We start from the raw sequence: 25,186 nt of genomic DNA on the forward strand, positions 1-25,186 counted from the left end.
ATTGACTATAAGTTAACAGGGAGGAGGGGGGGGGGAATGTTTCATAGGTACAGATAAATAGAAGAAAGAAAAAACAACAAACACACACACACAAATAAAAGAAAATGACACGGATCAAAAATTGTCTTATAGAGAAATGATATGTATTATTTCCTATCTATTGACTACACTTGACAGGGGAGGGGGAGGGGGGGGGGAGGGGGGCAAATGCTTCATAGATACAGATTAAAGAGACCTTTTAAAAGTGTCTTTAAAAGATGATCTATATTTGTAATTATTGCATGCAATGGTTACAAAACTATTTCGTTGTTTGGGGAATATACGTCAAGTGCATGTAGGTAAACATATTGCCGTCTGCTGTTCATCGTACTAAGGAAGTTTCACGTTATCAAGTAAAGTATGCACGCATGGTGAAATATAATGCTTTAAAATTTTCACCATCAATATTGTTTATATAAAGAACCATTGATCATTATATAAATTACTTCAATGCGACTTACCTGGTATTTAATGAGAATTCTCACGAAGCAATCTGTTGCTCCTAGGTATACCCCATTCTGTTTACACTAACCATAACGACCAAAATGGCATCCGGTACATACGATTGGCTTTAATTTATCCGGAATTTATTATCATTATTTCAATAAATGACAATAGATAATAATTAACACTAACAAATATTATTTTGAAATCAATTTAATACCCAAATAATTCTTATATCCTCTTCCGTTGCTAAGATGTCTGCATTGATTACCGCAAATTACGTCACGATGGCGATTTTGTAAACATCTTTAAAGTGATATTTTAACCCTTCTTCTATCGTCGCCCGGAATGAAACTGAGAGGAATTGTCAAATTTCTCCGAAATTTCTAATTCATATAAAAATTGTCCTGGGTGACGGGAGAAGAGGTGTTCAATTTCACTGATTTATCTATACAAAACCTATGAAAAATCCATAAATTGCTTCATAACCCTTACTTTGTTCGATTGTGTACTACGCATGCGCATACATGAGTTGATTTTAATATGCTTTTAAGAATAGATACGGAGTGCTCTTTCAGAAAATAGACAAAAAAATATCAGGGACGCGAATTAAATTTTCCCCATAATCGCCGGGCAGAATTCGGCCTAAACCGTACCTACTTCTTTGGTCACAATTTTTCCCTAAAGAAGCGTCAAAGTGAGTTTGCATTTCATCTGGATTGGTTCATCTTGACCTACTTTAGGGCTACAAGTAGGTCAAACAGTTTTCCAGACTTTTTTTGTTATGGATACAGATATTGCCCTGAAATTTAGTCATAAACTTCCTCTCAGAGGAATATAAGTTCAGTTTGCATTTCAGCTGGATTGACCTGTGTGTCCCTGACTTACATACGGGCTAAAAGTAGGTCAAACAGTTTAGTTTTCATTATGGATACAGTTATTGTCCTGAAATTTAGTCATAAGCTTCCTCTTGGAGGAATACAAATTCTATTGGCATTTCAGCTGGATTGGTCCATTCTTGACCTACTTTCAGGCTAAAAATAGGTCAAAGTTTTCTGGACTTTTTTCACTATGGATATAGATATTTGCCTTGAAATTTAGTCACAAGCTTCCCCTTAGAGGAATACAAGTTCAGTTTGCATTTTCAGCTGGATTTGTCCGTGCTTGACCTACTTAGGTGAAACTGTTTTCTAGACTTTTTGACCTAGCTTCAGAACAGCAAGATCAGGATAATCACATTGGTATTGAGGCATTCCTATGTAGTGTGATTTCAAGTTTGGTTATATCATGATTGACCTTTGGGGCTAGTTTGGGGACACAATATGGGGTCAAAAAAAATTTATGGGAATAAAGATTGAAAAAGGAATTTTTGAAAAATCACAATAGCAGGGCAAAGATGACTCAGGTGAGCAATGTGGCCCATGGGCCTCTTGTTGTTTACTAGTATATTAAATTGATTTAGTTCACAGGTCTTTGGTGGTTAATACTTTGTTTGGAAAATGTATGGAAATTTGGTCAACTCGACAGAATTTGGCAAAAAGTGATGTATGCAAGCATTGTTGAAAAGATTTCAACTTAATAAAATTTCAGACATGAGGAAAGGAAGCTGTTATTCTACCTACAACACAACAACAGGTTCTGGTCTCCGGCAGTATATCTGTAGGAACCCCCTGTCGAGGAATCTGACTCGCAAACAGTGCTGCTGTACAGTGATTGGCAAAGCCTGGAATTCTCCCTGTGAACCCTGTCCAGAGTCTAATACAAGTATTGCTTTACATGAATATGTAGCCTTGTGGCCTCTATAATAATTTTAAAATGAATTCGATTTTGGAAATTTTCTTTACATGGTGGCAGTTGAGTCACTATCTGTATATTTTAGACACAGATTGACATTCTGAGAGAGCTTATGCTCTGTCACTTGTATCAGTGTCCACGATTTAAACCTTTCAGAGCAAGTCTGGTTCCTTACTAAGTATTAGTCTTACATTGGCCAAACCTTTCAGCAGTATGTATACTGTAATATTTGTTCTAGGTCAGACCAGACACTGTGACTGTAAACTATTAGTCATTTGGCCAAGAACAAGATAACAAAGTTACTCTTCCAGGACATCACTTTGTTTTGAGAAAAAATTAGAAGTCTCAAGAAATGATAAGTAATTTAGATCATGAAAACTGACTGCATTTAGTTTTCAGTTTGAATGATTTTCTTTCTGCATCATCAAAACAGTGCTTGCAGGTTGTAACACTAGAGACGGGGACTTTCTTACTGTTTTCTTCCGTGGAACGGAATTCAGAATGATCCCATATTGGAGATTTATGGGTCACAAGGGGAGAAATTAATTTAGCGGCACCATGTTTTCCATTAATACCAGAAGCCATTTTTACATTTTAAACATAATTTTAAGGTAAAATCAAATGGTTCAAGTTAATACGGACCGAGAATACTGAACTGCAGTATAATGTAAAGTACCATGAATCGAACCGTAGCGTAATATCACTGTGATATACCTGTCTCACTGTTAATTGTCGACCCTTGTAATTTATTTCATGTTTGTCATACTCATGAGGTTGTCTAGTGTTTCAGTATATATTTTTTGCATTGTTTTCGCATTATAGCTATGTAATTTGTTTCTTTCAGAGGAATATGAATCATTCTGTGATGTGGCATCAGTAGTACAAGGTAAATATTTGATTCTGACAATTTAACTTTGATATTACTGTATTATATTGAAGAGATACTTGTGGCTTATTTTGCTCAAAAGATCACATTACAGAAGACTTGGGACTAGGATGGGGCCAGAAATGCTTGTGACAGAACTTTGTCGTCCCGTCCCCCCGTCCCGTCCCGTCCCGTCCCGTCCCCCCCCCCCCCCCCCCCATATTATAGTTCTAACCTTGTGACGTTGGGGTTTAATATCTCCTGAAGTATGTAAGGTGTGGCTTTCATATTTCGTATGTAGATTCTTTATGTTAAGACCTTTCATATGATAGCAATATGTTAGGTCTTGTGACCTTGACCTTGGAGTTTGATACACTTTTAAAATTCATGTTGGGATGCGGGTTAGAATGGGTCCTCAGAACCCTTTGCTTGTCGTAAGAGGTGATTAAATGGGGCAGTCCTTCAGATGAGACTGCAAAGACCGAGGTCCCAGCCCAAAGGCCATAAGCGCTGACCATAGGCCTAAATTTCGCAGCCCTTCACCGGCAATGGTGACATCTCCATAGGAGTAAAATATTCTTGAGAAGGGCATTAGACGATCAGTCAATCAGCCTTGTGATATACCATGGTGCATGCCCTTGGAGTTTAACCTATTTTTAAAAAAAAACCTGACATATTTAATATTTTCTGAACTATTAAAGCTGTATGGTCTGAATTACAAACATTTTTTCCATCTCGTAAAAACGCTATTAAATCATCGCACGTATATAGTTATGAGGCTGTACGACTTATCATAAATTATTTCACCTGTTTTAACCCAAATTATTTGATTTTAAATAGATGTTTACAAATAACCGTGTCACTGACAGTCACGTGACCAGTTCAAACTTTCAGATCATCGGTGGTCTTATCTGTGTAAAGCTGTGTATTTTGTTATAACAGTACTGTACCATAAGTTTATCGCAATTCACCTTTGAATTAGAACGCTTTACCCGATATAGTATTGCGTTGTGTGACGACACAATTGAATGAGACGATTGAACAATTTGAATGACATATTTGATGTAATACAGCAAGAGTTTTCATTGGCCAATTACAGCCCACCCACTTTCCCGAGCGGATTCAGTGTAACTGGAGAAATGTACATAGCTCTCTGGAAAGATCCACCTCTTATAAAAACCTTCGATTTACGGGTCACAAAAAGCTGCGGACGGTTGAGGCCTGAAATCGGTGTATTCTTGTGTTGCTGTCTCACAAACTCAATATAAAAAAATCTTAACATATTTTCCTACTATATACTTGCGTCCAAACATACCTTCAAATATTCATTAAAGCCACACAACACCCGAAAACTCGTAGCTTCAAATGGTTTCGTTTGTTGACGTAGGCTCCAGGTTAGGTAGCTGGTCAATTTGAACTCTTGCTTATTGGTACAGTGTATCTATTCATAAAATCGGTTGTAAGTTATGTATTCGCTCTTCATTTATTATCAACACGAATAATTAATAGAAATTAAAACATTTTTGTACTAGTTTTTGTAAAGGTAAAATAAGCTCTAGATGAACGAAAATGCTACATAAGGACATTAGATGGAGACCGGCCGGCGCGGCCGCTCATGACTAATGAAAGCCGCACTGCCGTGAGTTTAGCTATTTCAATAATTATCATTTAATAGGACTGGGGTGGTATATTATTTAAACAATTTAGCTAGAATATGTGTGGGGTATTAGTACACATCTAGACGCTATTGTGCCAATATGGAAATGAACTGGGATTCGAATTGACTGGCTACCTAACATACGTCTACGAACGAAATCATCAAAAACTGTGATCCGAATTTTTGGGTCGTATGGGGCTTTAATAAATATTTGAAGGTATGTTTGGACACAAGTATAGTAGGAAAATATGTTAGGATTTTTTTTTATATTAAATTTATGAGACAACAACACAAGAATATAACTTTTTCTCTTTCTTCCTTTGAAGTTTTTTTTTTCTTTTCAATCTAGCATCTGGGCGTCATGTTTTCAAATGCTGACTACTCCCGTATAAGGGAATTTGGGCGGACTTATACATATGAACCAATGAGAGTTTCTGTTGCATTTCGCAATTGTATTACAAACAGATTCAATTGTGTCGTCACACAACGCAATGCTATATCGGCCAAAGCGTTCTAATTCAAAGGTGAATTGCGATAATAGAAATAAAAATATCAAATACCTCTTAGTAATTTGTTGTTTTACGCCTTTTCAGCCTTAAAACTAGACAGTTGAGTATGAGTCAATACATCATGTTGGGATTCCCCTGACACGCATGGGTCTATTTATAGACGTCTATTATGGGATGATTTATATATGTACCCACTATATTTACTTTCTAAAGAATATTCGCACTGTTTTCTTTTACATGCAGATGTTTTCAAGCATGTAATTAAGGGAAAGTTAATAACTTTATAAAGTAATTAATCTGCTTTAAAGTAATTATGTACAAAAATAATACATGAACATCGGGTCATACAGCTTTAAGGTAGAGCTTTCATATTCTGTATATAGATTTCTTATGGAATATCCTTTCATTTCACACCATGATCTATGACCTTGTCACCTTGACCTTCTCCAGAACAGGAATATCATGTTAGTCATATTGGTGTTGAGGCATCCCCATGTTTTGTGAATTCATATTCAGTGATGTTTTGACCCTTTGGAGCTAGGTTGGGGCCACAATATGGGGTCAAAAATTTTCATGAGAATGAAGATTGAAAAATAATCTTTAAAAAACCACAACAGCTGAATAAGGGCAGGGCCAAGGTGACTGAGGTGAGCAATGTTACCTGTGAGTTTCTTGTTCATTATTTAAATAGGTGCTCAATTATTTTTATGCCCCCCTTTGAAAAAGAGGGGGCATATTGTTTTGCAACTGTAGGTCGGTCTGTAGACCACATTTTGTCCACTCAATATCTTGAGAACCATTCACTTGATGATAATGATATTCATATGTGGGTTAGTTATGAGTGGAAGATGACTCCTATTGTTTTTCAGGTCAAAAGGTAAAGGGTCAGTCTACTCTGGACATAGGAATATAATGTCCGCTCAGTATCTCGAGAACCCTTTGCTTGAAAGACATCAAACTTGGCACATTGGTACATCATCAGGAGTAGATGACCCCTATTGATTTTGAGGTCATATGGTCAAGGGTCAAACTGGGCACAGGAATATACTGACCATTCAATGTCTAAAGAACCCTTTGTTTGACAGACATCAAACTTGGTACACCAGTACATCTTCAGAAGAAGATGACCCCTATTGATTTTTAGGTCCAAGGGTCAAACTGGACATAGTAATATACTGTCCGTTCAATATCTTGAGAACCCTTTGCTTGACAGACATCAAACTTGGTACACTAGTACGTCTTCAGGAGAAGATGACCCCAATTGATTTTGAGGTCCAAAGGTCAAGGGTCAAACTGGACATTGGAATATACTGTCCGTTCCATATCTTGAAAACCCTTTGCTTGACAGACATCAAACTTGGTACACCAGTATGTCTTCAGAAGAAGATGACCCTTAGTGATTTTGAGGTCACATGGTCAAAGGTCAAGGGTTAAACTGGACATAGGAATATACTGTCCACTCAATATCTTGATAACCCTTTTACTTGACAGACATCAAACTTAATACACTGGTACATCTTCAGGAGAGGATGACCCATATTGATTTTGAGGTCAAAAGTCAATAGTTGAACTGGACATAGTAATATATTGTCTCCTATATTTTAAGAATTATTTGCTTGATTGACACGTACCAAACTTGGTACACTGGTACAGCATAAGGAGTAGATGACCCCTATTTGAATTTTAGGTCACATGGTCAATTCACTCTTGACATAGGAGGAGATATTGTGTGCTCAATATTTTGAATTGATGATAATACTATCAATTAAATGAGGTGTGTGTATAACCCTTTTCAATTTTGCACCATGGGGGGTAATGTGTTTTACAAACATCTCTTGTTTTTGTAGATCTGGATGAATGCACTTTGTTTGGAGACGCTATCTGTAAAAATGGTCGGTGTATCAATACCAAGGAGAGTTTCCGTTGTGAATGTAATCCAGGATACCGTTATGACGTTGAAAGCCATAGTTGTTATGGTAATTTGTCACTACCAGTTTTATGTTACCAAACTCTGAATAGTCTTTCATGGAATCAAATGCAGTTTACCAGTAGTTAAGGAATGTAAAAGAAATTATATAAGCTGAATTTCCAACTTCTTCATATATTTTTCAATGTATTTTTGAATTTATTTTTTTTTGTATCACATTATTATTAGACTTGTTGTTAGGCCACTTGAGTCATTCAGGTGACCTATATGTATTACTATTCATTTTTGTCCGATTGTCATGTGTTAACTTTACACTTTTTATACATCCGTCTTTAGACAGGACGTATTATGGTACAGTGATGTCTGTATGTCCATCCGTTCGGGATTTTCTCTTTATAATTTCATTTCCTTTTCACATATGCTGAAACTTGCTGTAGCTTTTTTGTGGGTCACTCTAGATCATAATGCAATTTTGATCCATTTCGACCTTTTTTTTCCATGAGTTTTGCCCCTTTATTTGGAAATAATTATTATATGGAGGGTACATAATTTGTCTGCCCTACTCCTCCCACAGTTTTCAAGTGAGAGCCTTCTTATTTTATGGAGTGTTTGTATGGGTATTGAAGATGTGCATGTGGGATGGATTTTTTTTAATTTTTTACAATTTTTGAGAAAATTACAGGTTGTTGAACTTAGTCTATTTGGAAATTAATATTCTATGGAGGGTACATAATTTGTCTGCCCAACTCCTCCCACAGTTTTCAAGTGAGGACCTTCTTATTTTGTGGAGTGTTTGTATAAGTACTGAAGATGTGCATGTGGGATGGATTTTGATTTTCTACCATTTTTGAGAAAATTACAGGTTGTTGAACTTAGTCTATTTGGAAATCAATATTCTATGGAGGGTACATAATTTGTCCGCCCAACTCCTCCCACAGTTTTCAAGTGAGGACCATCTTATTTTGTGGAGTGTTTGTATGGGTATTGAAGATGTGCATCTGGGGAAGGATTTTGATTTTCTTCCATTTTTGAAAAAAGTACAGGTTGTTGAACTTGGTCCATTTTGAGGAAATCTCAATTTTTAAGCTAAGACCCTTTGTTCATATGAAAGTTTGTCACAGCCTCATGATGGCTGATACTACCTGAAGCAAAGTTATACAAATTATAGCACAAGAAAAACACCCTATGTAAGCATTTCACGGGCATATTATGTACCGTTTGTGGTACTCTTGTTCAACTTTTTCTCCAGAACCACTGGACCAATTTAAACCAAAATTGTCACAAAGCATTCGTGGGTGAATGAGATACAATTTTTGTCAAATGAAGGGAAATTCTACCTTCCTAGTGGAGATATCTCCATCAAGAAAAGGCAAAAATTTGGTGGGGTTCTTTTAAAAATCTTCCCAAAAACCACTGGAGCAGAAAAATTTAAATTTACATGAAAGTTTTCTGATTTAGTCTAGATTAGAATTTGTTCAAATCATGCCCCGGAGGGGAGAGTATGGTAGGGTCATCATAGGGGATTAAAGTTTTATATAGGGATATATAGGAAAAACTTTTAAAAATCTTCTCAAGAACAACAGGGGTTCTAGGCCCAAAAAAAAGGTAAATGGTGAAAATTACCAAATGTGGTCCTACAATATAGAATAAATGTCTGAAGTTGGTTTTCTTTGTGGTGATGTTGCTGCATTTTTACAGATGAAGATGAGTGTAGAAGGAGTTTACCCCCTTGTGTTCCAATAGCTCGGTGTGTGAATACTCCTGGCAGCTACAGATGTCAGTGTCCCTCAGGGTACCGACTACATCAGAATGGACATAGCTGTTTAGGTAATGAGCATTATACATTCAGAATTTTATGGTTTGTTGAAATCTTCGATATAAACTACAAAACTGTGTGTTTATGTTATAGACATCAATGAATGCTCAGAAGTGCCAGGAATGTGTGCTAATGGAGTTTGTACAAATTTGGAGGGCAGGTTTCAATGTACATGTAATCCTGGCTACAGACTAAATCGTAATAGGGATGGCTGTATTGGTAAGTTTTCAAAATGATATTAAAGTGGCAAACTTAATATATCAGATCAAAAAAAGAAATAGTAGGAATATTTTGCTGAGTATTATCAGTTAGTTTTGTCATACAGTATATTTTAGCTGAATATATGATTCATTCAAATACAACTTTTAACACTTTTTTAGCTCACCTAAGCCAAAGGCTCAAGTGCGCTATTCTGATTGAAATTGTGTAGAGTTCGTTGTCGTTGTTATTTTTTCACATTTCCATCTTCTCCAGAACTAATGGGCCCATGATATCAATCAAACTTGATACAAATCATCCTTTGGTAAAGGGGTTCAAGTTTGAGCAAGTGAAGGGTTATGCACCTTTCAAAGGGGAGATATCAAGAGAAGGCAAAAGTAGTGTGGGTCATTTAAAAATCTTCTCAAGGATCACTGGGCAAAAAAGTTGAAATTCACCTGAAAGCTTCCTGACATAGTGTAGATTCAAGTTGTTTCAAATCATGGCTCCAGGGATATGTTGGGGCCACAAGGGGGATCAAAGTTTTACATGTGGATAAATAGAAAACATCATTAAAAATCTTCTTCCCAAGAACCTCTGGGCCAGAAAAGTGGAAATATACACGAAATCTTCCTGACACAGAATAGATTCAAGTTTGTTCAAATTGTGACCCCCTTGAGTAAAGTTAGTCAATAAAAGGGGATCAAAATTTTACATGTGGATGTATAGAAAAAGATCTTTGAAATTCTTCTCCTCAAAAATAACAGGGGCCCATGATTAGTTATATTAATATGCAAGCATCTTCAGGTAATTCAAAATTAAGTTTGTTCACTTCAGAAGCCCCAGCAGTAGGGCGGCACAATATGAGATCAAAGTATTATAAAGGAATGTTTAGAAAATTAATTTAAACAAATTCTTTTCAAAAAGTAGCTAGGCAACTCTAAATAACATCAAAATGGAAATGTTCCTAAGTTGTTTGCACTCAAGCGGTGTTTTTATGCTACTGTGATATAGTTGGGAGGAGGAGTTGGCATATCTGTGTATCCCCTCTTTCAGGGGGAGACATTGTTTTTGTACTTTCAGTCCATTTGTCCGTCCTTCTGTCCATCTGTCTGTCTGTCACAAAATCTTGTGAACGCTTCTCCTATATGACTTATCGTATAGACTTTAAACTTTGTACAGTGCTCCATTGCCATTTGTAGATGTGCATATTGGTGGGACAGGAGGATCTAATTATTTTCCTAAAAGCTATAGTGGATGTAAGAGGGGTGCATGGGGGATGTAAAATAGCTTGTGCACGCATATTCTCCTACATGACTTATCCGATAGACTTGAAATGTTGTACAATACCATTTGCAGATGTGCATATTGTAGGGACAGGAGGATCCAATTGTTAACCTTAAAAGTTATAGTGGATTTGAGGGGTTGAGGGTGTAAAGTAGCTTGTGAACACTTCTCCTATGTGACTTATGGAAGTTCATAATGTCTATGTTCCTGCTCATGCTTTCTCCTCATTACCATGCAGTACGTTAAGGGGAGGAGGTTTCATTTGGAGCACTTACAATTTGAGGAGCTGGAAAGACATTTGTTTTTCATAAAAACAATCTCTAGTTGCATATTGTTTTTGTCCTGTCTGTCTAAAACTTTAAACTTGCTCATACCTTTTGAATTGTGAGTGATAGGGCTCTCATGTTTCATATACACATTCCATGTGACAAGACCTTTCTTTTGGTACCAAAGTTTTTAACCTTGTGACCTTCACCTTGGATTTTGGCATTCTTTTTGAAGGACCACACCCTTCTCCAAGGGGAGATAATAGCAAAATAGTGAAAATACATTGATAACATTTAAAAATCTTCTTCTCCAGAACCACTGGGCCAATTTCAACCAAACTTGGCACAAAGCATCCTTGAGTGAAGGGAATTCAAGTTTGTTCTAATAAAGGACCATGTCCTTTTCCAAAGGGAGATATTAGCAAAATAGTGAAAATACATTAACAACTTTTAAAAATCTTCCCTGATATTTAGTGAACTTTTTGATTTTTAACAACCTCTGAACTTTCCACCATATTGTTCTTTTCTTAAAAAAAAAATACTGTAAATTTAAAACCAAAACAGGCACATACTATACTTCCAGAAATAAAGTATGTTAAAAAATCAATACATCATTTTGTAAGAAAAATCGTTTGAAATTTTTGATACAGTATAATCTGTCTAAACCGGCTGTGTGTGGTTCCAAAGAAATTGGCCGGTTTGCACAGAGTCCGGAGTGCAGAATGTTGACAAGAATGAGAGTTGCCTCCCTTGTATTCACTATCTATGCATACATGTGTAATGATTGCTAACGTTTTAATATATCACAAAAGAATTCAAAATGTAAAAATATAAATGTCAGTGTTTAATTGTTGTGCTCATTTGATAAAGTTTCAATTTTTATTAAACAGTTTAAAATCTGGGAATTATTCGCGCAATTTTCTGTTGGTAAATTGTCGATTTCGTCTACATCATCGCCGTTATCAAGTACATTATGTACGTTCGTCAAGTTTGTGTTGTGTTCGTTTAAAATTTGTCTTTCCCAGCTTTCATTGTAAATGTATCGCTTTCATCTGTCTCAATTTGTGAAAAGGAAACTAATGTAATGCCGAGTGATCGACCGGACATGGCAAGTTGTGCTAACTAACTGCATATCATCACTGTCTGACTCGCCGTAGAGTTCCGAAAAGTCCACAAGGGGAAACCCTGCTTTTGGAAAACATATCGGGATTGTTGCCGATTTTGTTTCATTCCAAGAATGTATCGAATTCATCGATTAATTGAACTTTGTCTTTTAATGTCAGTTCTCGTCTCTGTCGTTAGGGGGAGGGCGCCATTACCTCGTGCGTGGTGCTGTCATAATTTAAAAGTGCACCCCCTAAAAATCAGGTTTTATTTTAAACTGATCGCGACTCATCGCCAGTTGCACTCTTTTACTTACCCGTGGCTTCCCTCGAGACACCCTTTGTGTACACCGCGTGTGATCGACCGAATACCGACAGGTTGGTCATCGTGGGGTGGCTGGTTTAAATGCGATAATTAGAGCTAATTACGAGCAGTTGGGACCTTGTGTACACCGAATACAACTGACCGCAACAATTAGAGTGGTGTATCATCGAGGGGCCGGTTTACAAAGGATAATTTAAGTTAATTGATAGCAGTTGGGACTGTGTAAGCCGACCGATTTACAGAATACGCAGTATCCAGAGTACAGGGAATTATTAATAAAGGATTTGTTAAAGAAATGTTAGGGACTCTATTTTGTGGCCGGAATTGACAGAGCGCCGGAGTACTCAGAGGCCGGTTTGGACAAATTATACTGTATAATTTTCATTAATTAGAAGATACCATGTAGAGCAGATTGACTTTTGTTTTTCTGTTCAGAAAATGAAGACAAACACTTTCATTTTCAACATCTGATACTTGTTGCACAGGGTTAAAAACTAGCTAGAAGATATCAAGCTTGTGTGACTTCATTGAAACCTTATGGAATGTTGTTGCAAAGAATTATAAATTATCGATATAAATGTCTATGAATGTAAATACTTTGCGTGTTCTGTGTAGATATTGATGAGTGTAGCATACAGCCTGGCCTGTGTAATAATGGAACATGTGAGAACACACTAGGACGTTACATGTGTCATTGTCATCCAGGATTTACTCGTTCTCCAAATGAGGACTGTGAAGGTAAGTAGAGCTAGGATACAAGCCACTTGCGTATTTCAGATTTAATCATTGCATCTGCTTTAAGTGTGAGATTTTTTTTCAAAATACAGTTTGTACGTTTATTATAGAATATAGATGCCAAATGACCTAAGTGCACTAAATCATACATTGACATCACACGAACTGTGACTATCAAATTTACCTTCAATCTAGTACAAGGGCATGTGCTTGAAATTCTTTCAAATATAGTTCATACGGTAAGAAGGATCAAATTATATTAATATTACTGCTCCGCAAATTTCGTCCATGACTTCGTTCAACTGTTATTTTAAGTTAATGATAATGGCATGTGCATTTATCTATTTTACACTTCAAATATATATCAAATCCTTACTTTAACACAATGATCCGATGACATTTGGCAATTTTGGATAGACAGTTCTGCTTGTTCTCATTTCAATATATCATAGCACATGTCACATATAACCAATACTTACATGTTTAAACCAAGATAGTTTTGCTGTATTCTTTAATTGTCTCATTTTCTTAGAAATATATATTGTAGCCGAAATTCACACAAGTGAACAAAAACAGAATGATGATTAAATGGTCAGGAAAATTAATGAAAACCAGCTGGCATTGAAACCTGTCCACTTCTTAAACCACACAGAATTCATTTATATATGCATTTGTATTGAATTAATATAAGAATGAAAGTAAGAAGTTCGAAAAATCTGATATATTCATTATAATGTTGATAATTCTTGTTTATTGTCCTAGATATCAGTTTAATCTGTTGTGTGTTGTAGACATTAATGAGTGTGTAACTCAGGTAGGCCTGTGTCAGAATGGTCGCTGTGTGAACCAGGTTGGAAACTTCAGCTGTCAATGTCAGAGTGGATATATGGTCTCCAGGGATGGACGCTCCTGTCAAGGTCAGACACTGTCACTGTACAATAGTTTTATACTTCTGGTTTATTGTGGAATAGTTAAGCTCCAAGTTGTGTTTCCATCTTCCCTACCTACCTCAGTCCAGACTATCAACTCTATAAACTGTTTTGTATTCTGTTTATTAGTAAATTTTGTTTTAGCCATCCCCCCTCCCCCACTTTGAGACTTGCTAATAATGGATTGTCAGATCCCCTGGATAAGAGATTGAAATACAAAGGAAAGCTAATATCACAACTCGGCTGTACTGCAAACTTAGCATCCATGCATAACAGTCCTTAGAAACACAAAGATGTGATAGTACAAAGAAATTTACAATTCAGTTTTACATTTTGATTATTTATAGTATATTGTACAATCATGATTACTCATGCACACCATACATAGACTTGCTCTATATTCACATGAAACCAGAGGTGCTCTGGTAATGGATAATGTAAATAAAGACTATAAAGTTCAAATTATTATCATGTTGTTTTTCTCCATCCATGATGAAAAGGTGAACATAACGAACATTGAATCAATCTCATAACTTCTATAAGGAATACAAAATAGAGAGTTGTGCAAACACAGACTCCTGGATATAGCAGAGGTGGGATCAGGTGCCTAGGAGGAGTAATAAGCACCCCCTGTCGACCGGTCACACCCGCCGTGAGCCGTATGTCTTTATCAGGTAAAGAGGGTAATCCGTAGTCAAAATCAGTGTGTGAAGAGCAATCTAACAGTTGGTATGAAACATGTCAGACAGCATTTGACCCAATGATAGGTTGTACATGTATTGGCAAACTTGATCATGATGATGCAGATTTTTAGTTTTCTGTAATCTATTTTGCCTAATGCATATTATGATTATATTATATTACAGTGGAACCCCGTTATTACGTTTTCCATTTTGTCACGATAAAATAACGTAATACCGGGGGCAACGTAATAAACGTTCCCAGTGAAATCCGTTAAAAATATCATTTTGAAATTGTATATCATCCGTTGGTACTCTGTGAAGGGGTATGTGAATATATCTTTACTGTTTCTTTGTTTAAAAGACTATGATACTTTGTTTTATTTTCATCTTATCTTTAATGTCCGTAATTCTTCATGTTCTTATCCCTTTTCTTTATTTCGGTGTAGGATACATAAGGATGTTTTGATCAACATTGCTTTTTCTGCATTCGTTTGGACCGCCATTTTGTTCAACTTTAAAACAATGCGTTCATGTAAATTTCTCTCAATAACTCGTTCCGGTTCGTATTCAACATTCGTATTAAAAAAATAACAAAACATCGTTTTTATTAAGTTCTCTAATTACACAATACACAACACAATAAAAAAATCCCACCCAAAAAACAACAAAACTATAGACACAAAACGCACACGATACCCAACACTTACACACTTCTCACCAACGATAAACATGCACGGAGAACAATTTAAGCGCAATCCACATAAAAAAAATATAATGATGCACGAAGATTTCATTTATAACGCTAAATGATGGCACTAAAATCACGTGCGCATCAAGGGATTTTAAAATATTCACTGAGGTAAATGCCGTGCACGAATCGGCCGATAGATTTGTGTATGCATGGACGAGATTTACGAACACCCAAGCTGCATGTCCAAACAACGAACAATTTTTTTAATTGAACACCTTTAGTCACCTATATCCAAGCAGTTAGCCAAGCAGTTGTAACATTGCCACGATAAATCTTGTCTTTCTTGTTTGGTACCAAAGCTGTCCGTGAATAGAGTTTTAATAGCGAAGGTAATCACACTATGCTGAACACGCAGGTGGTTGAGAAATTATTTCTTTGATTATCAAAATATGAAAAATAGAGTACAATTTCTAAATAAACATTATTTAATTGTTTATCACTGGCTTCTATACGGGGTATTAACTTGTATTGATGTCGCTAGATCTATCGAAGCGTGATCAGTCAAGCGTCTCTTATCCCCAAACAGACCAGGAAATTTACGTAGTGACTGCCTCAGGCAGTCAAGATGTGAATGACTTATTATTTTGAGAATCACTATTGAATAATTAGGGGTTTATTACATTTTTGTCGGAATTTTTACAACGTAATACCGAGTCCCGGCATTTTAGGACAACGTAATAACGAGGTCTATTTTGTATAGGTTTGTTAAGAAATGGTTTTGTGCTTTGTAATTCCAACGTAATATGCGGACTAACGTAATAAAGGGGGAACGTAATAACGGGGTTCCACTGTATATTATATTGCAAATATATTGGTTAAATACATGTATATTTTGGAACTGCATATTTTCCTGCCTTTTTATTGAATTATTTTGACTGTGATATCAACTCTTTCTATTTGGATTATATATATATATATATATATATATATATATATACACACACACACACACACACACTAAAAAGAATATGTATTCTTAAACGGGTAAAGAAGAAAAACACAAGGATTTAAAATTACACAAACATGATGTTTTCGCTTTTAAAACTATTTTATACAGCATAATTATCATTTAGAAGTCAATCTATTTTCTCTACGTGTATTTGACCTTTAAGCTGTAAGTTCAAGTGTATGGAAACATATGATGGCCTTGCTCCTAGATCCAGCATTAGGTCAATCTTAAGAGATTTCACACAGAATTGAATAGGAAAATCTTAACAACAGCAAAAGTTTGCAATTCATAAAAATGAATATATGTAATCATATTTATGTAGACAAGTGTAGTCATAACTTAAGAGGAAGGAGTGACTTTATTTATCAAGACTTGTGTAATAACAAATGGCTAATTTTATATATATATCGATAGCTTCTGAAGTTATTGATCAAGGATCATCAAGAGATTACCTTGTCTATTTAAGATGTTGACGAATGCACCCTTTTTGGGGACATTTGTGGTAGTGGGGTGTGCAGGAACAGAGAGGGGTCTTATGAGTGTATCTGCTACGAGGGATATGAACTCACCAGGGCAAGGGACACTTGCATGGGTAAGCTTCTTTACTGCATAAGTACGTGTATAGCGAGAGTTCATGCTTATTTGAAACCTAGTGGATCCTATCTTGGCTGAAATAAACTGTCTATGTAGATGTGAATGAGTGCAGAACAGTTCCTGGTATATGTGCTGGCGGTCAGTGTAGGAATCTGGAGGGAGGATACAGATGTGTATGTCCCCCGGGACTACTGTTGACTGCTGATGGACAGAAGTGTATTGGTAAGTATTGACTGTTTTGGCTCACCTGAACTGAAAGCTCAAGTGAGCTATTCTGATCACCGGTTGTCCGTCTTTCCGTCCATCTGTAAACTTCTCACATTTTCATTTTCTTCTCCAGAACCACTGGGCCAATTTCCGTCAAACTTGGTACACATTATCCATGGGTGAAGGGTATTCAAGTTTGTTCAAATCAAGGGCCATGCCTCCTTCAAAGAGGAGATAATCACGAAAATGCAAAAATAGGGTGGGGTGATTTAAAAATCTTCTCAAGAACCACTGGGTCAGAAGAGTTCAAATTGAATATCACTGGAGATATTGAATCTTTTTTATACATCTCACTACTTCATTTCTGCGTTTAGAACTGTCCACAATATTTTGAGGCAAGAAAAACGTTCCTGACACTCTTTGACACAACCATGTGATATCGATAAATTTGTTAGCAAAAAAACTTGCGCAGTGTACTATTGAGATTTATCATATACTTGGTAATGATTATGCCGATTCTGCACTGCACAATACGGATGACATCACAATAGCCAATATCATTGACAGGTCTGAAAATTCATATTACATAATTCAGACCGACGTGCCAAAATGCATATCAATCCGGAAATTATGTATTTGCTCATAACAATCAACATATCAAAGTTTTAACCATGGTAAATCAATGTATCAAAGTGTTTACTGTAGTAAATCAATGTATGAGAGTTTTTATACGCCCGTCTTAAGACGGGACGTATTATGGTATGACGTTCATGTCCGTCCGTCTGTCCGTCCGTCTGTTAGCTTTTTCGTGTCCGACCCGTAACTTAAATACTACAAGGCCTAGAATCATCAAACTTTGTCTGTAGATACATCTTGGGTAGAAGGTGTGTCGCACATTAAAACCAGGTCACTGTGACTTTTCATTAAGAAGATATCCGTCTGTTAGCTTTTTCGTGTCCGACCCGTAACTTAAATACTACAAGGTCTAGAATCATCAAACTTTGTCTGTAGATACATCTTGGGTAGAAGGTGTGTCGCACATTAAAACCAGGTCACTGTGACTTTTCATTAAGAAGATATGGCCATATATGGCAAAAACTTGTCCGGCTCATAACTTGAAAACTATTAGACCTAGAATCACCAAAATTGGTCAACTAATGCATCTTAGGTAGAAGGTGTGTTGCATCCTACTTTAAGGTCACTGTGACATTTAATTAAGGTGATAATAAAAAAAATGTTTTAATGGGTACAATCTATACTGTTAACAATATGTGACGGGCGTATCATGTGCCGTGGCGGTGCACTTTATTACCATAGTTTATAAGATACAATAACTTTATTGACAATTACCATGTCAGCATACAGTCATGAACATTGATAGCAAAACTTAACATTAAAGGGACTGATTCACGATTTTACCCAAAATTTTGTTTTTCACTTTTAATGATCAAAATCTACTGTCTAATGTGTTTGAAAGATTTCACATGAAAATTAAGGTTATACATCATCACAGAATCTCATTTTAGAGAGTTTATTATTTGTTTTGTAAACACAGATTGCGGTATGCTATTGTTTACGAAATTTTCAAAAGAAATGGACATCTATCTAAGTATTATTATATCTTTCACATTTCAAGCATTTTTGTGGTGAAATGTGTCATCTAAAAGTTAAAATGTGTGACTTATAATGCAAAATTAAGATGCATTATATTACAAAATCAATATTTCACTTGTTTGTTTGTTTACATAAAAAGACTCGAGTCTTTGTTTACATAACACATATTTAAGGCTAAAATATTACTTTTATTCTTGCATTCAGAAGGTCAAAATTTTGGCTGTCAACATTAAATGAGCTATATTTCTAATGTTTAACATCAAAAATGAAAAATATTTTTATCAAAAATCGTGAACCAGTCCCTTTAATGCATATATACTAACACAAGGTATACAAATTCCAGAAATACTGCAGTGATACACTGTAGATATATTTATGCACATGTATATTTAATTGTTCATTGTAGACTCTCTTTCCTTATATCAAAGCAGTTGATCCTTCTTGCAGCTGAAATATTTGTAGGAATAACAATTTTTCTAATTGGATTATCACTAGTATATGTTAATTATAATTAATGTGGCATTTGAAGTTTTTACCATACTTAATTAATGTATCCAAGGTTTACCATTGCACATAGGTTTTTACCAATATAAATCATTGTATCAAGGTTTTCACCATAGTACAGCAATGAACCAAATATTCCTTGATATGCCTTTTTAAAAATGCAACAAAGTAACCCATGTGTATTAAAAAGAATAACATTTTACAAATTTGGTTCTCAGACTGTATGAAATTTTTAAAAAATAATTATAATCATAAACACGATACCGTTTGTAAACAATATTTAAGCATGAAAAAGTGCAGTATATGATCAATAGAATATTGCATGCCAAAAGTCGTATCTGCCCTTGGGCCCCATATCAACCCTTGGACATTTGGCTCTCAAGCTGATATGAGGCCACTTGGGCTGATATGATATGGATTTTAGCATATGATATTCTCTATATATTTTTAAAAGACAATATATTTGACTGTTTGTATGCCTTGAGCATTTTTTGTTGACAAATTTTTCAACATCTGGCCATACATGTGCTTGCATGATTGAAGCGCATTTGACAGCAATTTTATAATTCCATAGAACAATCCATTAAACAAAATCAAGTGTGTACATGTATATTTCTTTAATGAAAATATTTCTTCTTGAAGATAGAGGCTTAAATTTCTCTAAGAGATAATTCAAACACATGTACATATCGAATGCTGCTTTATTTTACAACTGAATAGTTGTAGAACAAATCAGTTTTATAACGAATTTGTTATAATCGAGTTAATAAATGAATAGGGAATTACTATTATTATAGTGAATTTTTATAGAATGTCCACAGAAATTCGCTACATCAGAGTTTTGCTGTACAATTGATATGAATTTGTATGGTGTTTTGGTCAATCTAATTAAAATTGGATCCTTTGATCTGCTCCTCTATGATCGCTACACAAGGCTTGTTTAGCGATAGTAGAGGAGCGGATCAAAGGATCTAATTTTAAATTAAATTGTGTTTTGGTACATGGAGATCATGATTTAATGGCAGAACTATGAAAAGTAAAGAGATCATGAAGGTATTCAGGCTCATGCAATAAAAAGTTTTATACATTTATGTACCTTGTGTTGCAGATATAAGAATGGGGAACTGTTTCAACATCTTTAGGAATGGACGCTGTTTACGCCCAAGTCTGATCAACATGACTAAGGCAGATTGTTGTTGTACATACGGCCAAGCTTGGGGGAGTCAATACCAGTGTGCTGTTTGTCCTACTGAACAAGAATGTAAGTGGAGGGAGACATGTTCATCCTGTAATTAGGTTATGAACCTTGCACCCAATATATGTTACATAAGGTTAGGTGTATAACCTGTAAACCATAAAACCTATACATGTATATGAAATGAGTTTGCTGTTTGTATCAAAATTTATGTTACCTCTATATGATGTACAAATGTGATAAATGTGTATTACGTGTATTATGTAATATTTTTATACGAATGTGGTATGATCACTATAATACTCTGAACTCATGTATTAATTTCCTTCTATCTCTAGACTGTCTAACCTGAAGTACAACAACCAGTTTGGGCAAATAACCATGATTTATTATACTTAGCAAAGCCAAAGTGTATGACAAAATAAGTACATAAAGCAAAAACATAAAGAGAAATCATGATTAACATCCAGTGCTCTTTCTAATCACCTTTTGTCTGTCTGTCCATCTGTCCATAAACTTCGCATTTTCCTCTTTTTCTCCAGAACTTTTGGATCAATTTCAACCAAATTTGGTACAAATCATCCATGGGTGAAGGGGAATCCAGTTTGTTCAATATAAAACAAAAACATGGCATGTGTGCATTCATACACTGCATTGTATTCAAAATAATAATTGAATTTTTGAATTTATTTAATTATTTCAATTACAAAAATGTTTCAATAACTGAAGTTTAAAAAGATGACCTGTTTGAAAATAATGGGTGTTTTCAAAACAAAGCACACAATTTTAATTTCATAATGTATATCAAGGTGAATTGAAATACTGTGGAATCAGCATTGTTTATGGATTTCGTGGGTCACTCTTACCCACGAATGTATGTCCTCGAACATATTTTTAAACCAAGTAGAGCAGGATTCGAAATTACCTCATGTCCGTAAGTCTGAGACTAGTAAAAGACGTGTCGGACTAGTAAACTCTCTATAGCACTAGTCCGTACGGACTAGTGAAAATCCAGAACTCAATCTTGAATTGGTTAAGATTTTAGCAAGATTTGTCTGAGTCTCTTAGATGTTTGAAATTATGGTCGATTACCGTTAAGTGTTTGCGTGACCATGACATCCTGATCTTCCAAACTCATGGAGTGCGTTTGAGACCGCCGTTCTTCGAATGAGCACAAATTCCTACCAATTCCGAACTCCGAGTACGCATTACGAGAACGGGTTCGAGGTGCAAGAACTGCAAGTAGTGTGATCTAAGAACAAGGACGTTTGTGCTCACATGTTCTCGTCATTCGTGACACTATAGCTCATGGCTTGGTCAATCGAGTGAATTTTATTAACTTTATTGATAAAATTTTGAACTAAGAACTGAACACGAAAACAACGGGAACATCGATCTCGAACGCACTTATGGACGTTTTTAAAAGGATTAACTCGGAGGTTACTGTATGCTTCTGATCAGAAGATCTTGAATGCAAAGTAAAGTATGGTGGTCTTTTTCTTCTGTAGGTGTTAGAAAATGAATTACTTGCAACTGTGATGATGTGTTTGATTTCATTAAATACTATTGAATAAAATGAAGATCATTAAATATGATAAACTTGTTTGCCCAACTATCTATTTTGTATTGCTTATAAGAGTTATGAGATTGATCACAGTTCATCATCTTCACCTTTCGTACTGGACGGACTAGTGAAATGCTTTGCGGACTAGTGAACATCAATAGTGACTAGTCCGTACGGACTAGTGCTTGAAAAAGTTAATTTCGAACCCTGTAGAGTTATTTCTCCTAGTGACATCGTATCACTTACCCATGAAATTACGTCCCCACGAACCAGCAAAATTTTGCTTACCCACGAACATTGGCCCCCACGAATTAAAAGGATTCCACAGTATTGCAAAAAAGCAGTAAATCTATAAATAAATGCTTGACCGTGTGCGTACATGTATAATTACAATTTTAAAATATGTTGAGTGACACAATTGATTGCACATAAAAATGCTCCATATTTGCAAGTGGATTTTTTAATTTACCTTAAATATCGAGAACTCATATTGATTCCATTTTTGCTTATGTTTAATACTAAAACATGGACTTTCTGTCAATGTTCAGGTTCCAGCATTTTAAAACCATACTAGATTTACCGTTTCTTGGTAGGTGAAAACTCTTGCTCAGTGCTTTCGTAATGGAAGGATATGAAGCATGTTACATGTATATAAATTACCTATGCCTGTTCCACTTTCAGCTGCTTTTCAGACGCTTTGTCCTGATGGTTTTGGAAGAGTTGTGGATCCATCTGGAGAAATTGTGGGTAAGTATTGCCTTGTTCACATTAAAAAAGTTAAATCACACAGAGGTTTTAATGGGCATGCAGTGTTTTTCTCTATTGGTTGGGAACGGTACTGATTTCCATTAAAATTGGGGGGAATAGCATCAAAATAGAGCAAATTGGAAATTTTCTTTCATGTCAACAAAATGGCATATGTTTTAAAATTAGCACTAAATAACCCTAGGTAATATGAAAAAATAAGAAAGTTTTCATTGTGTACAATTTTACAAATGAACACCATTTATTGACCTCTACTTTCTATTAAGTTACAGGAAGTGAAGAAATCAGTTAACTCGTATAACATTTCATGAAAAGCGAATTATGAGCAGTGCTCGAGCTGGGCTTCGCCATTTTCGCCAATGGCGAATTTTTTTCAAAAATGGCGAGAAAAAAAATTAAAGTGGCGAAAATCCCTCTTTGCAATAATTTGTATTTTAAAATCTGTCTTGTGTTTTCCTTTGTCAGCGACACAATATCGCCTGTTTGTTTATGCAGTCAAAATTTGTTGACTCAGTCAACGCGTGCGACTGGAAATCTCGCGTCGCTCCAGTGCACACAGAGCTGGTCATGAAGGCCAGATAATAGCCTCAGGTAATCTATGGCTGCAAAAAAGTAGTACATCGGACAGCTGTGTATCCTGCTGTGGTCAATTGTTTAACATTTAAAATCTTATTCATTATCGTGTTATCATCTCTACATTAATGTCAATTCTTAACCACATGACCGGTATTATTGTGTATAATGTTTATACATCAATTGTTTGTTTTTGCAGCCAAGCTCGTTGATTACAAGATTTTGATTTTGATGTGTTTGATTTTAGTTCGAATATTTCATTAACCATGCGGTCGGTCACCATTGATATGGATGTAGCAATTTTGATAATTGTCTTTGAAGTTCGGTGCGCAACAGTATAAAGATGCTAATCTCATAAGACTATGCACCCCATTCTATTTTGACACTAAACTTGTACCTTCTGGCCCTAGTCAGTCTAAAATTAAAGGAAAATATCTATGTTTGGCTTTACAGTCAACCCCACCGGCTCAAATATCTACCATACCAAAACGGAAATTTAATAGGGAATGGTTGAGATACGACTCTAAATTGGGATTGATGTTTTGTGACATCTGCATTTCGGTCAATGTACACAATGTTTTCACTGAGGGGTGTAGCATCATGAAGTTTATATTTATATGATTTATTACCTGATTTTTTATTTCCACAATAAAATTTAATTATCAAACAAATCAAGTTCTTATTATTTCAGAAAAAAGTGTTTAGGTATGGTAGCTGGATATGATTAAGTAATGTAACTGATTCCAAATGCTAAAATCATTGTAATGAATAAAATAATATGATGGAAATAATTGTATAGCATGAGATTATCTGCGCCGCGCCGCACCCCGAAAAAGTGGCGAAAGGGAATTTTGGTCCAGTGGGAGCACTGATTATGAGTCTCAAATTACAAATACTTTGCAGTTGTTACTGGGCATTTTTTAGCCGTAAGATTGGGGGGAAATCAATAGTATATGGCATTGGGAATAGTACGAGTTATAAAGGGAAAAAACACTGATGCACACTAGTTTAATTTGAATGAGAATTTACATCACATCTTTAAGGTGGCTCATTACAGTAGAATTTTATTTAATGGCTCATTTAAGCACCTCGTATGTAGCATGATTTCACCATCGAAAAAATAATACAAGCTCGTAATTATTATGTCTCCCCTCTTCCATGGGGAGACATATTGTTTTCGTACTTTCTGTCCATCCCTCTGTCACAAAATCTTGTAAATGCCTCTCCTCCTATATGGCTTATCGGATAGACTTGAAACTTTGTACAATACTTTCCATGTGTAAATGGGCATCTTGTCAGGGCGGGAGGATCCAAAGATTTTCCTAAAAGTTATAGTGGATCTAAGAGGGGTGGAGGATGTAAAATATCTTGTTAACACTTCTCCGATGTGGTTTATCTTGTAGATTTGAAACTTTGTACAATGCTTCACTGCCATTTGTTGATGTGCATATTGTCGGCACAGGATACTCCAATTATTTTCCTAAAAGTTATAGTGGATCTATATGAAGGATGGAGGATATTAAAATAGCTTGTGAACGCTTCTCCTCCTATAGGGCTTATCTGATAGACTTGAAACTTTTTACAATACTTCAATGCCATTTGCAGATGTTCATATTGTAGGTGTAGGGACAGGAGGATCCAATTGTTTTCCTTAAAGTATAGTGGATCTGAGGCGTGGAGGGTGTAAAATAGTTAATGAACACTTCTCCTATGTGGCTTATGGGAGTTCATAATGTTTATGTTCCTGCTCATTCCTCATATCACATAGTACATTAAGGGGAGGAGGTTTTATTTGGAGCACTTCCAATTTGGGGAGCTGAGGAGACATTTGTTTTTCATAAAAACAATTTCACTATAGTTTTATATGATTTTTTTCTGGAATGATAAAAAGGT

General features: G+C 35.6%; 1 protein-coding gene across 1 annotated transcript in view; it reads left to right on the top strand.

Moving 5' to 3' along the window:
• The window catches only part of LOC125652346 (fibrillin-2-like), a 143,288-nt gene that overhangs the window by 93,087 nt on the left and 25,015 nt on the right, over positions 1–25,186 (top strand). The window contains exons 39-49 of the mRNA XM_048881492.2: positions 2,074–2,247; positions 3,122–3,163; positions 7,156–7,284; positions 8,934–9,062; positions 9,145–9,270; positions 12,846–12,968; positions 13,757–13,882; positions 16,744–16,869; positions 16,968–17,093; positions 20,305–20,457; positions 22,637–22,702. Of these exons, the coding sequence (XP_048737449.2) occupies positions 2,074–2,247; positions 3,122–3,163; positions 7,156–7,284; positions 8,934–9,062; positions 9,145–9,270; positions 12,846–12,968; positions 13,757–13,882; positions 16,744–16,869; positions 16,968–17,093; positions 20,305–20,457; positions 22,637–22,702 (1,320 nt within the window). The remainder of the gene's footprint in view (positions 1–2,073; positions 2,248–3,121; positions 3,164–7,155; positions 7,285–8,933; positions 9,063–9,144; positions 9,271–12,845; positions 12,969–13,756; positions 13,883–16,743; positions 16,870–16,967; positions 17,094–20,304; positions 20,458–22,636; positions 22,703–25,186) is intronic.

The sequence above is a fragment of the Ostrea edulis genome, chromosome 5, assembly GCF_947568905.1.
Source record: "Ostrea edulis chromosome 5, xbOstEdul1.1, whole genome shotgun sequence".
In the NCBI taxonomy this organism is placed as follows: Eukaryota; Metazoa; Mollusca; class Bivalvia; order Ostreida; family Ostreidae; genus Ostrea; species Ostrea edulis.